General features: G+C 47.6%; 2 protein-coding genes across 2 annotated transcripts in view; one reads left to right on the top strand and one right to left on the bottom strand.

Annotated features, from left to right (window-relative positions):
- The window catches only part of glg1a (golgi glycoprotein 1a), a 31,985-nt gene extending 23,493 nt beyond the window's left edge, over nucleotides 1–8,492 (top strand). The window contains exon 27 of the transcript XR_006843931.1: nucleotides 8,450–8,492. The gene's annotated coding sequence lies outside the window, so the exon portion shown is untranslated. The remainder of the gene's footprint in view (nucleotides 1–8,449) is intronic.
- Nucleotides 998–7,670, bottom strand: si:dkey-234i14.3 (fibulin-7-like). The gene is made up of 7 exons (XM_046395274.1): nucleotides 7,246–7,670; nucleotides 5,943–6,096; nucleotides 4,302–4,472; nucleotides 3,925–4,173; nucleotides 3,719–3,856; nucleotides 3,494–3,629; nucleotides 998–2,387 (listed from the first exon to the last, which is right to left on the bottom strand). Exons 1-7 carry the CDS (start codon nucleotides 7,309–7,311, stop codon nucleotides 2,027–2,029), a joined length of 1,275 nt encoding a protein of 424 aa, XP_046251230.1. The 5' UTR covers nucleotides 7,312–7,670; the 3' UTR covers nucleotides 998–2,026.
- Nucleotides 8,493–16,966: the final 8,474 nt, after the last annotated feature.

The raw sequence follows: 16,966 nt of genomic DNA, 5'->3' as shown, positions 1-16,966 counted from the left end.
CTAAAACACTGAGCAGACACAATAAAAGGTTTAACTTTAGAAACTCAGCTGTGATGTATGATGTGATGAATTTCTGTCATCCTTCATCTGCTGGAAAATTAAAGGACGTCTGTGGTTTTGTGTGTTTTAGCTGAACTGCAGCCCATCATTGTTTTCAGTGTTTTTGAAGGGCATCTTTGCTCTTCCCTGCAGCCATTGGTTTCCTTATATTTAGTTATGAAAACCTGATCTGGATGTAAATCAAAGTCACGTCTGTTGTTTTTTAACACCGCCTTACTGGCAGAAATCGGACAAATGCACAACGTGAGTTGATGCTATCATCGAATAATCACCAGCAAATTCTCACATTCATGACAACTATGGAGAGATTCATTCATGTACTGCTGTTTTTTTCTGAGCGTAAACTAACTGACTGTGAAGTAGCTACATTACTTCACTGTGATGCATTTTCTATTTGTAGAAAGTAAAAAGTCTAGGGTTAGGGTTAAAACAGTCGAGTGTTTTCTGCCGTCACACCCCTCTGATCCAGACTCAAAAGTCTCAACTGCTGCATGGAAGCTGACATTTTGAGTGGTTGGGTCTCATGATGATCGCCCCTGGTTTTGCATTAATTTCCACATTATCTCTCTCTCTTGTCAAAGCAGATTGGAGTGTTGGACGGCGAACACGTTCCAGCTGCTGCCTCGTCTGGATCCACGCTGATCTTTGCTGCGTGTTTTCTGTCTTCGACACGTGTGTGAGATGTGCCTGCAGACATGCGGGGTAAACATGTATGGCTCTGTGTGTGTGTGTGTGTGTGTGTGTCCTGTGGAGGCTTCAGGCCGTCTCGCAGATCTGCGTTAAATTCTTCAGTCCAACGACATTGAAGCTTTAGACAACAGAACTCGAAAGTCTCAAAACATCCAAAAATGCCTTCAACCTTTGACAGAACAGATTCACGGGGTAAACATGTTGATTGTTGTCAGATTAAAGACAAATGGAGACAAACAAACACGTCCCAGTTTGTTCCTCTCATGCTTTATTATCACATTTAACTCACTGAGCTGTCAAAAACACACACAGAGGTTTAACAACACTATATTTTCCAGAAAGACTATCTGGATTAAAACATATTACATATAACATAACAAACATTTTTGACCCGCTTTTAAAGATGGCTGCTGAAAGTCTTGTTTTATCTGTTTGGAAAAGACAATAACCTGCTGTGATAATGCATCAGAGGTTTTTTATTCTGCTGCAACATATCTGTCCTGTAAATTGGTCAAGGCAGATGGCCGTCCACATCGAGTCGGGGTCTACTCTGAGGTTTCTGCCTGTTAAAAGTCAGTGTTTCTGCTCCGCTGTCACCAACTGCTTGCTGATGGGGGAATGTTGGGTTCTCTATGTTACAATTTAATTAAAGAGTTTGGTCTCGACCTGCTCTGATTGGACAGGGTCATGAGATAACTTTTGTTGTGAATTGACACATATATAAATAAACTGAATTGAAATTAACAAAAAATCACAAAAGGAAGAAATTTATATTTTTGTTTGCTTGGTGTCGAAATGATCACTTAATTTAAACTGTATCTGCATAAAGCAATAACCTCACAGTTTTATCCAGCTGACGGCCTTGGCATTTTAATTTGTATGTTATGTCAAAATATTACATTTGGCTTTTCTGACGGGATAAATTAAGTGTGGTGACTTGGGAGGAAAAAGTTGAAAATTAAAAATTGTCATCATGCAGCAGGCAAACAGATTGGAGATTATTATTAGCCATTAGACTCATATAAACTCATGGAAATATTAACAGGAAGCCGCATTCATACTAGCACTACTGTCAGTCGAACTCATTCAGAGGCTTGGAGGCTAAAGGATCATCTCTGATGTATTTACAAAGTCCTCTCTTGTTCCTCTCAGTAATAACAAATACATTTAAAAATCATTTTGACATCAACTTTGTGATGGATTGGCTCCTTCTTTCTGGGTAAACTGGTGTAACTGAGTGACAAAATGGCACCCTGAGGAGCCTCCAGTCCTCCACCTAAAACTCGTGTGGAGAAACAAACAGGGTGACCTTGGTGAGGTAGCGGCCCAGCAGCGAGTTTCGCTCCATCTCGCTCATCTCCACCTCAGCCTCCAGAGTGGCAGGACCCTTGACGGGCGTCACCAGGAGGAGGGTGCCGGTTTGCCGGCCAGAGCGCTGCACGCTGAAGTGGCCCCGCCCACGGCCGCCAGCCAGGCCAAAACGCAGCGTGTCGCCCAGCACGCGAGCCGCCGACACCCGGAAGAGGACGCGGGGTGCTGACATGTTAGACACCACAGACAGGAAGTGGAAGGAGATGGAGCTGGGCGCCTGAGCGCATCCCTTGTCTCCCAGCATGCACGGGTTCCTCTCGCAGCGCCTTGTGAAACATAAATATAATAATAACATAAATGTTGAGTCAGGGGCTGCTTTTACGTCTACGTCTCTTCTACTGTTAGCTTTTCTAATGGAAAATGAAACATAAGATCCTATGGGATAAATCTTATCTCTTATCCATTTATTCAGTCTTTGTCTCTGGACCTTTGTGGCGAAGAACGAAGAAGCTGCTGTGGACCCTCGGGGACATTTGTTCTGTCCTTTAACCGTACTAATCAAGACCTTTCCAAGTCTAAAGCTAAGCCTCTGTGTGGGCAAGATGTCCTCCTGCAAAGTCTGTCCACCACAACCCTGTCCTTCATAAGATATACAGTTAGTATTCAGCGGCAGGAAAATACCAAAATCACTTTGGTAAACTCATCTGGTTCCTGTCCTCCATCATAAACATGTTTCGAGCCATCAGCTGATCAGCCGAGGAGCCTGGAAACCTCAGCAGGGCGCCAGAGGCCAAACCTCAGGCTGACTTTCAGCCCAGCGACTGTCCCAGGAGGAAAGCTAAATGTTGGTTGGAGAAAGGAAGTGGGTCACATGGAGGGAAATCTTATTGTCTTCAAATTGCTCTCCTAGCTGTCTCTGTCATTTACATTTTATCTTTGAGCCTTTGTCTTCTCATTGCTTCTTTTGTCCACCTTTCATTTTTCTTGTTGTTGTTTTTTTGTACTCTTGAGATGCGATTTCGCTCTTTGTTAATAGGCAGTTAGCCCGTCAGCTAACAATATCTCTGTGATCAGCAGCCCGTCAGAGAGCTGAGCCTTTTGTTTCTGTGCAGTGAACTGAAGTTGGACGTTGACTGTAACGCATAACCTGATGATTCCTAACTGTCACCTCATACTTTAGTTTACGTGCTGTAAATCTGACCCTCTCAGCTCTGCTAGTGTGCGGTTAACATGCTAACATGCTAAAAAAGGCGGTTTATCGATCCAGGACTTGTTTCACTGAAGTGTTTTTGTGACAGAATGATGGACATCCCACAGACGTGTGGACATACTTGTCACTACCAGTCGTCTGACCTCACTGCATGGAAGAAAAGGTAAGACCGAAAGCAGGATGGCAGAAGGATGGACATGATTCAGGCCAATTTGCTCTTACATGGGTGACGTCTTGATGTATGTGGCGTTTTTCAGGTTGGGACACTCCACCATCACACACTGGAAACCTCCGTAGGTGTTCACACACAGCTGCTCTCCTGTGCAGTTGTGCATCCGGTTTTCGCACTCATCGATGTCTGAAGAGAGGAGGACAGAGACGAACGTTACAAAGTCCACGTGTCTCTGAACACCATCCTAACTGATGGGGCGACCTTTGAACTCTGACCTGAGCAGCTGCGGCCGTCTCTGGCGAGGTCGTAGCCGGCGGGACAGAAACAGTGGAAGCTGCCAGCAGTGTTGACGCACTGATGGACGCAGAGCCGGCCGGGCTGCCCAAGAGGAAACAAATGACACTCGTCGATATCTGAAACACAGACAGAATCCTTAGAAGAAGTCACAACACATCACAGATTGGTCAGAAATATTCATCACCTGTGCAGATGTTATTGTCACGGCCTGATATGGTGAAACCCACGTCACAGGTGCAGCGGGTGGAGCCCAGGAAGTGAGTGCAGTGAGATGGACGGACAGAGGAAGAGGGGGTGGAAGGCATAGGAGTCGAAGAGGAGACGGGAGAGGGTGATGATGAAGAGGATGCCGACAGAGCAGCTGAGACAGAAGAGCGAGAAGAGGGAGCAGCAGAAGAGAAGGAGGCCAGGGAACCGCCGGTGCTGCCGAGGCCTGAAAAGAAAAAAAAAAACGAAACAAGACTAAGGAGAACTACTGGTGTCCGGTACCTGCAGACCAGTGCCAGACCAGTATCGGTATTTTAACTGTGGTCCAAACTGTGGCCCAGTGTCAGGGTTTACGTCGGCACACTGGCTGCTGGCCGCTCCACTTCAGCGATTCCAGACACACTCGGGTCCGTGGGCCAATCAGCTCGTAGCCAGGCTTGCACAGGAAGTGGACCTCATGTCCGACACCAAACACCCTGCCCAGTCTGCGGCCGTGAGAGGGGGGCTCGGGTTTGGGGCAGGATGCTGGAAGCAGACAGAGACATTCAGGATTACACCACTCTGATTAGTTCATAGTTTTCTTCCCTCGGATGTTGTGGAATTAGATTCGTGCCACATTTCTGAAATTTTGAGCACACAAAAACACGTTTTGCAAACACACAACTTGTAATTTGAGAAAAATTAAAATCGTGCGCACCAAACTTATGGTTGAGCAAACAAAAACCGGTTCTGTGCTCTAAAGATACCTTCCTGCGCGCTGCGCGCTCAGGCACGCTGCTGCGCGCTCAGGCTCACAATGCGCGCTCACAATGCGCGCTCACACTGCGACTTTCCCTCAGCGGCGCTCGCTCAAGTTTTGCACGTTATAAATGTGCCACAAAGGTCAACCAATCACAGAACTTGGAAGGCGAACACTTGTCATTGCCTGCTTCTGCTCCAATCACATCGCAGCATCCGGACTGGAAGTTTTACCATGGAGTTTTACTAGACCGCAAGGTAACGAGTCTTGTTAAGCTAACAGCAAAAAGTTTGTCCAGTCGATTAATCCAGTCGATTCTCTTTGTGGAGGCATTTAATGCAGCGTAATGAGATGTTGGTTCGCGAGTGGTGGTACAGTTCAACACGTGATCGTGTTACACCGTACAGTACTCGCTTTACATCAACAGAAGGGCAACGTGGCTGCCCCCATGGTTTTATTCAACGTTAGCGATAAAGTGAAAAACAGCCGGAAGTCCTCTGAAGTGGGTCACATGGGTTCTAAACGGTGCTGTACACGTAGCCGCGTCCTTTTAGCTGTCGGCTTAACAAGACTCGTTATGTTTAATGAACTAAAGATTGTGTAGCCCCCAGACTGCGGAGCGGAGATCAGTTTCTAAGACTTTTCGTGGTTCCCCTTGCGGTCTAGTAAAACTCTTTACTATGGTAAAACTTCCCACGTGGATGCTGCGACGTGAAAGTCGCATTGTGAGCGCGCAGCAGTCTGCCTGAGCGCGGACGAAGGTATCCTTTGAGCACAGAGTCGATTTTTGTTTGCTCAACCATAAGTTTGGTGTGATGATCTTAATTTTTAGACTTTCTTTATTTGTCATTTGGATTTTCATCACAAACGACATTTCGGTACAGTGGCTCAAGCATAGCAGGAATTACCGACATATTCTTTTTAAAAGAAAAAAAAGTAAAAAATATAATGTATACACATATTTTCCTCAAAATACAAGTTGTGTGCTTGTAAAATGTATTTTTGTGCACTCAAAATTTCCTTTTGTGCGCTCAGAAATGTGACTCCAATATAATTCCATGCAGCTCTGCCTAGTCGGTTCATGCTTTGTCGACCGTCCACATATGGTCTTAGAAACCACATCCTACGGATTAAAGCCAGACTGACTCGGACTTAAAGTGAGTACATGACGACGTACATGAAGGATGAGAGTTGAACGTCTGGAAGCTCGCTCACATTAACACCTTCCTGTGGAGGGTTACAGTGATGTTCCTCACCGCCAGTCTTAAAGATGGCCATGGTGCTGTTGTGCAGAGCGCTCATCTTCTTCCTCAGGGAGCGCAGACCCTGCTGGTACGACGCCTCGTGGACCGCCAACATCTTCTCCACCTGCCGCAGTGCGGTCACCAGGTCATGGGTGGAGGGACACTCCTGCGGACAGGACGCGGAGGTTAGAAGACAGACACTGAAGCTGCTGGAGATCAGAACAGGTGACTGGTGGTCTACTGTGAAGCGAAGCACGAGACGACAGGCAGCCCGTGTGTTCTCGCTTCTGCCCGCATGACAAACTCGATGAAGCCGTTTTATTCGCCAGCCGCAGCGCGTGGAGGTTTTCTGTGACGATCGCAGTAAGAGGAGCAGTGGAAACTGTCTGATTTACATGGTGGATGTTGTTTAAACTATGTTTCATGTGTTGTGTGTCCACATCTCTACAGGACGATGAAGAGGACAAGCCCAGTCGCCTGCCAGCAGCTTGTCTCCAGCTGTTTCAGGTGTGAGCTGTAACACCTGGGTGGAAACTGGACCTGAGCCCAGCGCCGACCTAAAACACTCGCTCAGAACAAGCAGAACACACAGTGAGGCTCCGGCTTTGTGCTTCTGGGCCGTTTGTCTTCAGCAGGTTGGAGCGAAACAAACACGTTCACACAAATCAAATAAATCACGTTTCAGCATTTAATGAAGTTAGACTGAATCTACACACACCTGCTGTGACGTATTTCACATGAAACTGAGAAAAGAAAAGAACTTCAATCTGAAATGTCGCCATAATTAAATCACAAATGCCAACATAATTAAAACTGACACAACTGCATGATGAGATCATCCTGTTAAAATAAAATAAAGGCCTGAAAAAAAGTTTAAAACTGCTTTTGCCAAAACAGACAAAAACATGATGAAACACGTCTAACAAAACTAAAAACTTTAATCAAGAACCACAGAGAAACTGGATTTTCTTTACAGGTTACATAACCGTCAGTCAGCAAATAAGATTTTGTCTGTCACTGACCGACTGAATTAAATGAAATAAATAACACTTCTTGGAAACAGAGCACTTCCTGTTACAGGCAGTTCAACACAATGTTTTTCCTTTAAAGGACTTCAGTGTCCTGAGGAAGTGAAAACAACCAGAATTTTTCTTCTCTCGTGTTAACATCTGAAGTATTGGCAGTACAGAATACTGCAGAGAAGGTTTGTGCTAAAAGTCTGGATGCACCAGAAACCTGACACCTGTGTGTGTGTGTGTGTGTGTGTGTGTGTGTGTGTGTGTGTGTGTGTGTGTGTGTGTGTGTGCGCGTTCACCTGAGCAGAAGAAAAGGACGCGTGATGGAGACACAGCATCAGTGTGACGACGCTGACGCTCTTCATCCTGATGAACGCTGCAGATCAGCTCTGGTTCGCTCCTCCAAAACTAAATCGCTTGCTCTCCGTCTGCTTCGTTTTGAGTGCACTTGCCAAATTTCTCCTCGGCTGACTCGCAGCCTCCCTCCACCCTCCGCCCTGTCACACATTCTGGAGGTCGGAGGTGGGGGAGGAAGGGGGGAAGAGGAGGAGGAGAGCGGCTCCCACATCTGGAGCGCATGCTGACATTTTGATCCATCAACATCCCCAGAAATAGAGCAGAAATTACAAGCAGCAGTCAGCTGGTCGTGGCGTCGCCTTTCTGGCGTTGCAGATTCACGGCCTCCCCGCTGCAGGAATGTGAGTCCTGCTCCAGTTACAGGGACTGAAAGCCTGTAACTGGAGGGCTTCAGTCAGGTCCCTCTGTTCTGACAGCCTGAACCTGCTGCCTTTCACAGTGATGTGCTGCAGCTGCTAAATGACAGGGCGGCCATTTCTGCTCATAGCTTGATGCTTACAACAGCTCATATATGAAGTGTGATGATGGCAGCTTATGAACATACATCATAATCTCCTGCAAAATGTCTGCTGAACCTTCAGACGAAACAAATCACAACAGGAGAAAAGGAGGATTAAGTTTAATGTACCGAAAAGAATCAAGTTTTGAAGAAACGTGCAACTGCTTTTAAGTTGAGTTAAGTAGTTTAAGTAGTTTGTTAGACCTTGAAGGTCTTTGAAAGGTTTTGATGATGATGGCTGTAGTGGGGAGGGATGTGCCTTGTTTATGTCGGTGAAGTCACTAATTAAGGACAAGAAGCAATTGCAGGTTCAGGAGTCTATGAGCTGTATTGCAGTCAGCCACCAGGGGGCGATGCACATCTTTTGGTTTCATGTCGTCCGTCTTTATGTACAGTCAATGAGACATTTTAGACAAACATTTTTAATTCCTCTTTGTTATTTTACATCAGCAGCAGTTTGACGTTTATACAAAACACAGTGTGTATATTCCATGTACACATACTGTCAAAGTGTACTGTAATACATCCTGTATACATTGTAGTGACACAGTATGACAGATTGTTGACACATTTTTAAATTTATTTTTTATATATATATTTGGGTTTACAGCAAAAAGAAAACATAAAGCAAACACTGTATGAATCAGGTGTGTGTGTGTGTGTGTGTGTGTGTGTGAGTGACCCTCATTGAAATGCATGCTGGGAGGCTGTTAGCCAGCTGCTGATGGAGGTTAACTGTGAGAAAAATGCAGGAGCCCAGGAGACGGCCCTGCTCTCCTCATCTTCATATCTTAATTAGGTAGGACGGCTTTAAATAAAGTGGAATCATTTAATGGAATTTGTAATTAAAACACCGGATGGCGGCTGGTTGGTCCCCTCCCTCTGATCCAGGTCAGTTTACTAGCACTGGTAAAGCCTCCTGAATGCAGGAGGTAAACACGCTAACACCCTAAACTGGGGTGACCTTAAAGGGTCAGTATGTTTCATATGTTTTGTTTCAAATCCAGCAGGGGGCGCTGCAGCTACACACTGTTGATGAGCTGCCTCTTATTAGAGCTCAGTGTGCAGGACAAACCAAGAAAGAGAGACTTTCTCTCTCCCTCCCTCTCTCTCTCTCTCTCTCTCTCCCTCTCCCTCCCTCTCTCTCTCTCCCTCTCCCTCCCTCTCTCCCCTCTCTCCCTCCCTCTCCCTCTCCCTCTCTCTCTCTCTCTCCCCCTCTCCCTCCCTCTCTCTCTCCCTCTCTCTCTCTCTCTCCCCCTCCCTCTCTCTCTCTCTCTCTCCCCCCTCCCTCTCCCTCCCTCTCCCTCTCTCTCTCTCTCTCTCTCTCTCCCTCCCTCTCTCTCTCTCCCCCCTCCCTCTTGCTCTCTCTCTCTCTCCCCTCTCCCCTCTCTCTCCCCCTCTCTCTCTCTCTCCCCTCCCTCTCCCTCCCTCTCTCTCTCCCCCCTCCCTCTTGCTCTCTCTCTCTCTCCCCTCTCCCCTCTCTCTCCCCCTCTCTCTCTCTCTCCCCTCCCTCTCCCTCCCTCTCTCTCTCCCCCCTCCCTCTTGCTCCCTCTCTCTCCCCCTCTCTCTCTCTCTCTCCCCTCCCTCTCCCTCCCTCTCTCTCTCTCTCTCCCCTCTGCCTCCCTCCCTCCCTCTCTCCCTCCCTCTCTGTCTGTCTCTCTGTCTCTCAGTGAGCAAAGCTTCAGTTCTCTTCACACTCGTGAAGTCGTCAGGTTTTGTTTCTCTTTTGTTTTTCTTCTTCCCTGATTATGATCCATTTCAGGAGAGACGGACGTGAGTACAACACACACCCACTCACATACACACACACACACACACTCACACACACACACACCCACTCACATACACACACACACACACACACACTCACACACACACAAACTCTCTCTCACACACACACAGTGTATTTGGGAAGACATCATGGAGGACACATGTGGGTCAAAGTTTTTGTCGTTTTGTTTCTTTCTTTTCTCTGTGTGTGTGTGTGTTCCTGTCCTGTCTTGGTGAGGACCACTCTCAGGTTCTCACCTGGTCAGACAGTCAGGTTTGGGTTTGTCCTTGTTGACTTGGCTGCTGTTGGTGTGTGTCGGTTAATGCAGTGTATGAAGAAAAGCTGCAGTCCGAGCTATCGACCGACTCCTGCCTGGGACGGGTTTCATTTGGAGGTCCTGCTGAGTTCTCCAGTGTTGGGGAAGCTGCTCTGAAAGTAAAGCTTTGACTACCAGTTACTCCACACTCAGAAATTACAGACAAACTACCGTATGGCAAAATCTTAATTAATTAACTAAAGCTACCTAGAAAAGACCAGCCAGTGAGGAGACGCAGGGAGACAGAAAGCCAGAGAGGACACTGGCATAGAAGGAAGTGCTGATCACGTCCTCATCTCACAAAATCAGTTATTTTCTCTGTGTCTGTGTGAAGGGAAATGTCGGTCTGCTGTCGGATGGATGAACTTCAATTCAGTTCATTTGAATTGACACTTTCCAATTAGAGCGGGTCGAGACCAAACTCTTTGATTAAATTGTGTAATACCAAGAACCCAACATTCCCTCTTGAGCAAGCAGTTGGTGACAGCGGAGTCGAAACACTGACTTTAAGATGGCAGAAATCTCAGAGCAGACCCCGACTCAACGTGGACGGCCAGAGGGACAGACAGAGACATGGGGGTGGGGGGTGAGAGATGCGTAGCAGCAGTAATAATACCAGAAGTATTGGAACTGTAGATAATGATGAAGTATACAGAAGGTACTATGGTGACTATGATAACAATAGTAGTAACAATAATGATGGCAGCAGCTGTACAGAGTAGTAAGAGAATTTAAACAGATTATGACTAAACAGTTTTAATCGCAATCAGTTTCGAGCAGGACCACAGCAGCAGGTCCAACCAGGATCCATCAGAATCTGAGAGACCAGAAAGCACAAGGACTCCAGGGAAGAAGTTGAGTTAGTAACATGCATTAATGGGACATAAATGTGTGCAGAAGGAGAGTTAGAGGAGGAGAGAGAAGCTCAGTGCATCATGGGAGATCCTCCCCGGCAGTCTAAGCCTATAGCAGCATAACTAGAGACCAGCCTAAACCAGCCCTAACTATAAGCTTTATCAAACAGGAAAGTTTAGAGTAGACAGGAAAGTCTACTCTTAAATGTCCTCCTGGACCGAAACCGGAAGATGGTTCCATAGTAGAGGAAGTAATGAATGGATTCCAATTAGGTGTTCCAATCTGTGTAATAAGATAAAATGGTCAGTGGTGCCACATGCAGCACTAAGGTCTAACAGTACAAGGACAGAGATACGTCCCTCGTCTGATGCCAACAGAAGGTCATTTGTGACTTTGACTAACTTGTTTCTGTGCTGTGATGAGCTCTAAAGCCAGATTGAAAATCCTCAAATAAACTCTCACTGTGTAGAAAGTCACATAGCTGATTTGGCAACTGTTCTCTCAAGGATCTTGGAGAGAAATGGAAGGTTAGATATTGGTCTATAGTTTCTTCAAACCTCTGGGTCAAGTGTGTGTTGTGTTTTAAGGAGAGGTTTGACTACAGCTTTGTGTTTTGTGTACCAAGAATCTTCACGAGGTTCTCCATCACCTCGTGAAGACGAACCTCCTCCTTCTCCAACAGGTGAGAAGCATAGCTACTGGACTGCCGGGGGCTTTTACTGAGTGTGTGTGTTGCTCTCTTCCTTTACCTGAGCTGTGTGAGCTGAGTGTTGCAGACTCACCTGCACACCTTCATCACAGTCTAACTCAGGTCAGGTGGTGACAGGTGGAGACAAAACGTCTCACCTGCTCTGTCTCTCCGTTGTGGCTTTCAGACTGTGGGATGAACGGCGAGCTGAGAAGCAGTCGCAGCATGACAGCCAAGAGAGGAGGCAGCGCCCCCAACAGGTGAGTGAGCACTGCTGCACTGCAGGTGGAGGGGGAGGAGAGGAGCAGGGCAGGTCAGAGTAGCAGGGTGCAGCAGGTGGTGCAGCCGGCGGAGGGAGGGGGCAGAGTCAAAGCCGTGTGAATCCGTCACGCCTGCACAGCTGAACATAACGTTCAGCACTGCACATCTTTTACCTCACTAACTTCAGTACCTTTCTGACAACGCGTGAACACCTGCAGTCACCTGGCAGTCACTTTGCTGTTACAGCAAACAGACAGGAAGTGATGGATTTGTCTTTTCGTGTCCCTTCTGACCGGAGACTTCCTGTTTCAGGCCCGAGGACTGAAGTGAGGCGACAGTCATGACCGACTCTCGTGTGAAAAGCTTTTTCCTCGTGTCTTTGGTAAAAGTCAGGACTTAAAGAAGAAAACCGATTTGTTGTTGCTTTTTATTGCTCCAACACCTGAACCCATTCATGTTGGTCTCATATTTTAAGAAACTTTTGTGTTTTCTTTTGCTCGCTGAAGTCTCAGAGACGAGCTTCATCCCTGAAGACATAAACACTGTGACACGCACGGCATGCTGGGACGCTGGCTGGTTGCTTCCCTGAACGATCTGTGGTTCTGTCAGAGGCGAAGTGACCTCCGTCACATCAACTCACGCAGAGACATCAGAGGACGCGATATAGAGGACTGTCATAATGTCCTCCTGTCCTGCGATTGTCCTTCTGAGAAGAGCGTTTAGAGGAAAACAGAAGAATCAGCAATTCCTCTGAGGAGGAAAATAACAGCTCGATAAAGAGGCTGCACAAACAGACACACACTGTTAACATTATGAGCTGTACTGCAGCCAGCCACCAGGGGGCGCTGCATCTTGGGAGTTGTAGTGAACTTTTACCTCAGAGTTTTTATGTTCACGTTTTTTTGCCTTCAAAGACCTTCAGACTTTTTGTGGAGCAGATGTTCGTCTGTGGTGCTGATGATTTAGACCCTCAAGCTGTGAGTCCTGTGAGACTCTTCAAGGCACCCAATTAGCTCCTCCCACATCTGACTGGCTGACGCCCGCGTTCGTCTGACGTCGTCCCAGCTGTGTCTGGTTTTACAGGGCAGACTCTGGTCCCTGCAGCGACGTTATCGTGATGTAACCTTCCAGATGTCCACAGTGAGCTCGCTGCAGCCCGGGGTCCCCTCCTGACCCGCTCCTTGGTTGAACACGGCTGAACGGCCCATTAACCTTCGTCCCATCACGCCACACTACAGTACGGCGCTGCTGATTTATGACACTGCAGCAAGCTGGTGAGGGCGAGCGCTAAATCAGAATAAGAGGCGGCGGCGGCGGCAGTGGCGTGTGTGTGTGCTTGGGGAGGAGGCACACGACTGCTGCAAGGAAGATGAAACCGATGAGCTCACGGCGTCACCTGCCACCGAACGCTCGCAGAGGACGGCATGAATATGTATGAACACACACACACACTGAGGTGTTGGTGTGTGAGGGGCAGCTGCCCCGTCCCGGGGGGGGGGGGGGGGGGCAGTGCTGCCATCAGTGCTGGAGGGGGCAGCGTTAAGTAGCAGCCATATAAATGCAAATTCCTCATCACTGTCTGCTCTCGTTGAGCTGCGTTTGGTTTCAGCCACATTCAGACACTCCGCTCAGGTCCACCTCCTCCTTCTTCTCCTCCATCAGAACCTCCTGCTGGACGGGAGGAGAGCAGACTCCTCCTGTCGCTGACGGCAGAGTAAAGAAGACATTTGAACACATCACTGACTTCACTGTCTCTCGAAAAGTGTTTGTCCACCGTGGTTATTGACGTTCTCTGCTGTGTAATTATTCCCACCAGGAGAACAGCCGCCGGGTTCCTTAATGACACCATCACAGTCTGCAGCAGTGCAGCACACAGCAAATTAAAAGCTTTATTAACACCTTCTTCACTGTGATTACGAGCACAGCACTGATGCAACTGAACCACAAAGTGAACGGATTCTGTACAGCAGCAGCTGTGGAGAAGAACTCATGTTGTCAGTGAAGACAGACAGACAGACAGGCAGACAGACAGACAGGCAGGCAGGCAGGCAGGCAGATGAAGACAGAAAGACAGACAGACAGACAGACAGATGAAGACAGGCAGACATGCAGGCAGGCAGACAGACAGACAGGCAGGCAGACAGACAGATGAAGACAGGCAGACAGACAGACAGACAGACAGACAGATGAAGACAGGCAGACATGCAGGCAGGCAGACAGACAGAAAGACAGACAGATGAAGACAGGCAGACATGCAGGCAGGCAGACAGACAGAAAGACAGACAGACAGACAGATGAAGACAGGCAGGCAGACAGACAGACAGACAGACAGACAGACAGATGAAGACAGACATACATGCAGGCAGACAGACAGACAGACAGACAGACAGATGAAGACAGACATACATGCAGGCAGGCAGACAGACAGAAAGACAGACAGACAGACAGATGAAGACAGGCAGGCAGGCAGATGAAGACAGACAGATGAAGACAGACAGATGAAGACAGACAGACATGCAGGCAGGCAGACAGACAGAAAGACAGACAGACAGACAGATGAAGACAGGCAGGCAGGCAGATGAAGACAGACAGATGAAGACAGACAGATGAAGACAGACAGACAGACAGATGAAGACATGCAGGCAGGCAGACAGACAGACAGAAAGACAGACAGACAGACAGATGAAGACAGGCAGACAGACAGATGAAGACAGACAGACAGATGAAGACAGGCAGACAGACAGACAGACATGCAGGCAGACAGACAGACAGACAGATGAAGACAGGCAGGCAGACAGACAGACAGACAGACAGATGAAGACAGACAGACAGATGAAGACAGGCAGGCAGGCAGACAGACAGACAGATGAAGACAGACAGACATGCAGGCAGGCAGACAGACAGAAAGACAGACAGACAGACAGATGAAGACAGGCAGGCAGGCAGATGAAGACAGACAGATGAAGACAGACAGATGAAGACAGACAGACAGACAGATGAAGACATGCAGGCAGGCAGACAGACAGAAAGACAGACAGACAGATGAAGACAGGCAGGCAGACAGACAGATGAAGACAGACAGACAGATGAAGACAGGCAGACAGACAGACAGACAGATGTAGACAGACAGACATGCAGGCAGACAGACAGACAGACAGATGAAGACAGGCAGGCAGACAGACAGACAGACAGACAGATGAAGACAGACAGACAGATGAAGACAGGCAGGCAGGCAGACAGACAGACAGATGAAGACAGACAGACATGCAGGCAGGCAGACAGACAGAAAGACAGACAGACAGACAGATGAAGACAGGCAGACAGACAGACAGACAGACAGACAGATGAAGACAGGCAGGCAGACAGACAGACAGACAGACAGATGAAGACAGGCAGGCAGACAGACAGACAGACAGCTGCTTCACAGAGGTGACGACACCTTTAAAACCAGGAGGAGCAAAGCCGAGCAGAGGCTGGAGCAGCCTGTTGTTAGAGGAAACTACACCTCCAACAGGTGGAGCTTTACATGATCGTGGAGCTGCTGTGTAAGTCATCAGGTGAACTGAAATAAATAGAATTTCTCCATTGTTCACGTTCACTTAGCTCAGTAAACTCTAATCCAGCGTGAAGGATGTTCCTCACAGGGATTAGGAGGACTCGAGGAGCTACTGTATCTCCTGCTGTGCCTGTAATCACAGTGAGGGGCGTCCTCGCAGGTGTAGCATCTAATCACACAGGTAACAGATTTGTTTAGCGGAGAGGAGCTGTCCTGCTGATCAATAGTCATGTTTAGAGGCTTGCTCCTACACAGCTCAACAGGAAACACATCACTGAGCGGAAGCTCCGAGTCGACCCCTGGATCAATACTGTCGTTAAACACCGATTAATACCATCACAGCTGATGAAGATGAATGATGGCAATGATGCTCTGACTTTAAAATCACTTTTTACACAGTGAATTACAAAGTCAACCTATCAGCAGGTTTACTGTGAATGTTTTATTGTTTCCGGTTTCGGGGTGGCCGCTCATCTGTTTCTGTTTTCCTCCTCAGATCTGATGGAGACCTGGACTCTGACGGCTGCTCTGACGACCACCTCAGCAGGTACCACATCAGCGTTTGTTCATGTCACTGTTTAGTCTGTCTGCGGAGAACACGAGTCAAAGGTCTCAGTCCTCAGCGTCTGGAAGGAGGTCATGTGACCTAACAGATACCAGACCAAAGAGTCGACCTGAAGAGCTTTGATACTTAAAGTTAACACGTCCTTCACAAGCAGTCAGCAGACCGCATGAGTTTTATTTTGTTGAATCTGTGACAGCTGATGCAGTTGTTCTGTTTGGGTGTTCAAGAAGAGGAAACTCTGGAAACTGCAGGTCTTATCAGTATCATACAGTCTGTAGGAAAGTAACTCAAATAGAAAACTGAGATGTGAAAACCACCTGGCAACAGGAGAAAACAGCAGCACAATCAGAGCAGACATACAGAGATGCTCGTATTAAAACTCCATCAGACCATCAGTTTCAGCAGCCTCTAAATGTCTTCTCCTGACTGACCCAGACTGCACGCTTTCAGGTGAGAGGAGGAAATTGGTTGGCCTCACTGAGAACACGAGGTGAACCTCAGCTCTCTGGTGCTGTGCGGCGCCGAGCCGATTTCCTGTCTGAGCTTCTAAAACTGTTCGCAGCTCCTGGAAGAGAAGCAAACTGTGAGCGACCTCGTGCTCAGCCTTCAGTCATCTGAGGAGGCTTTCGCAGCAGCAGCAGCTGGTCCGCCTTCCCTCCGTCCTCAGCCGGGGAAGACAAAATCCACTCATACAGTTCAAAATACATGAGAAAATGACAGCCATCGCATCACAAGGATTTACTGAAACAGAAGAAAGTAAAAAGAATATTTCTAGAGAAAAAGAGAAGAGAAAAACAACTACAATTAAAAATGAAGAAACAGTCAAATAATCAATAAGAAAGAGACAGTCAGGTTAAGAACAAGATTCAGCAAGTAAAAACTAAAATGAAGATCAACAACGACCGCATCATCTCTCATTAAGTAACTGATGAAGACAAAACAGGTGAAACTTCAAAGGGATGCGGTGCAGGAAAAAACGTGACGACGTGAACGAGTCACTAGGGGAACATGATCCAGTTATGACCACTGACTGCATGTAACAGTGGACGACATGAGAGCTCCCCCTAGTGGCTGGCTGCAGTACAGCTCATAAGCCCCCCCCCTCCCATGCTAGCAGATGGGACATGAACCAAACTAAAAACTCGAAGTATA

Source organism: Scatophagus argus, chromosome 7 (genome assembly GCF_020382885.2).
Source record: "Scatophagus argus isolate fScaArg1 chromosome 7, fScaArg1.pri, whole genome shotgun sequence".
In the NCBI taxonomy this organism is placed as follows: domain Eukaryota; kingdom Metazoa; phylum Chordata; class Actinopteri; family Scatophagidae; genus Scatophagus; species Scatophagus argus.
Note: the sequence above shows the minus strand (reverse complement) of the source record. Positions and strands in the feature narration are given on the sequence as shown.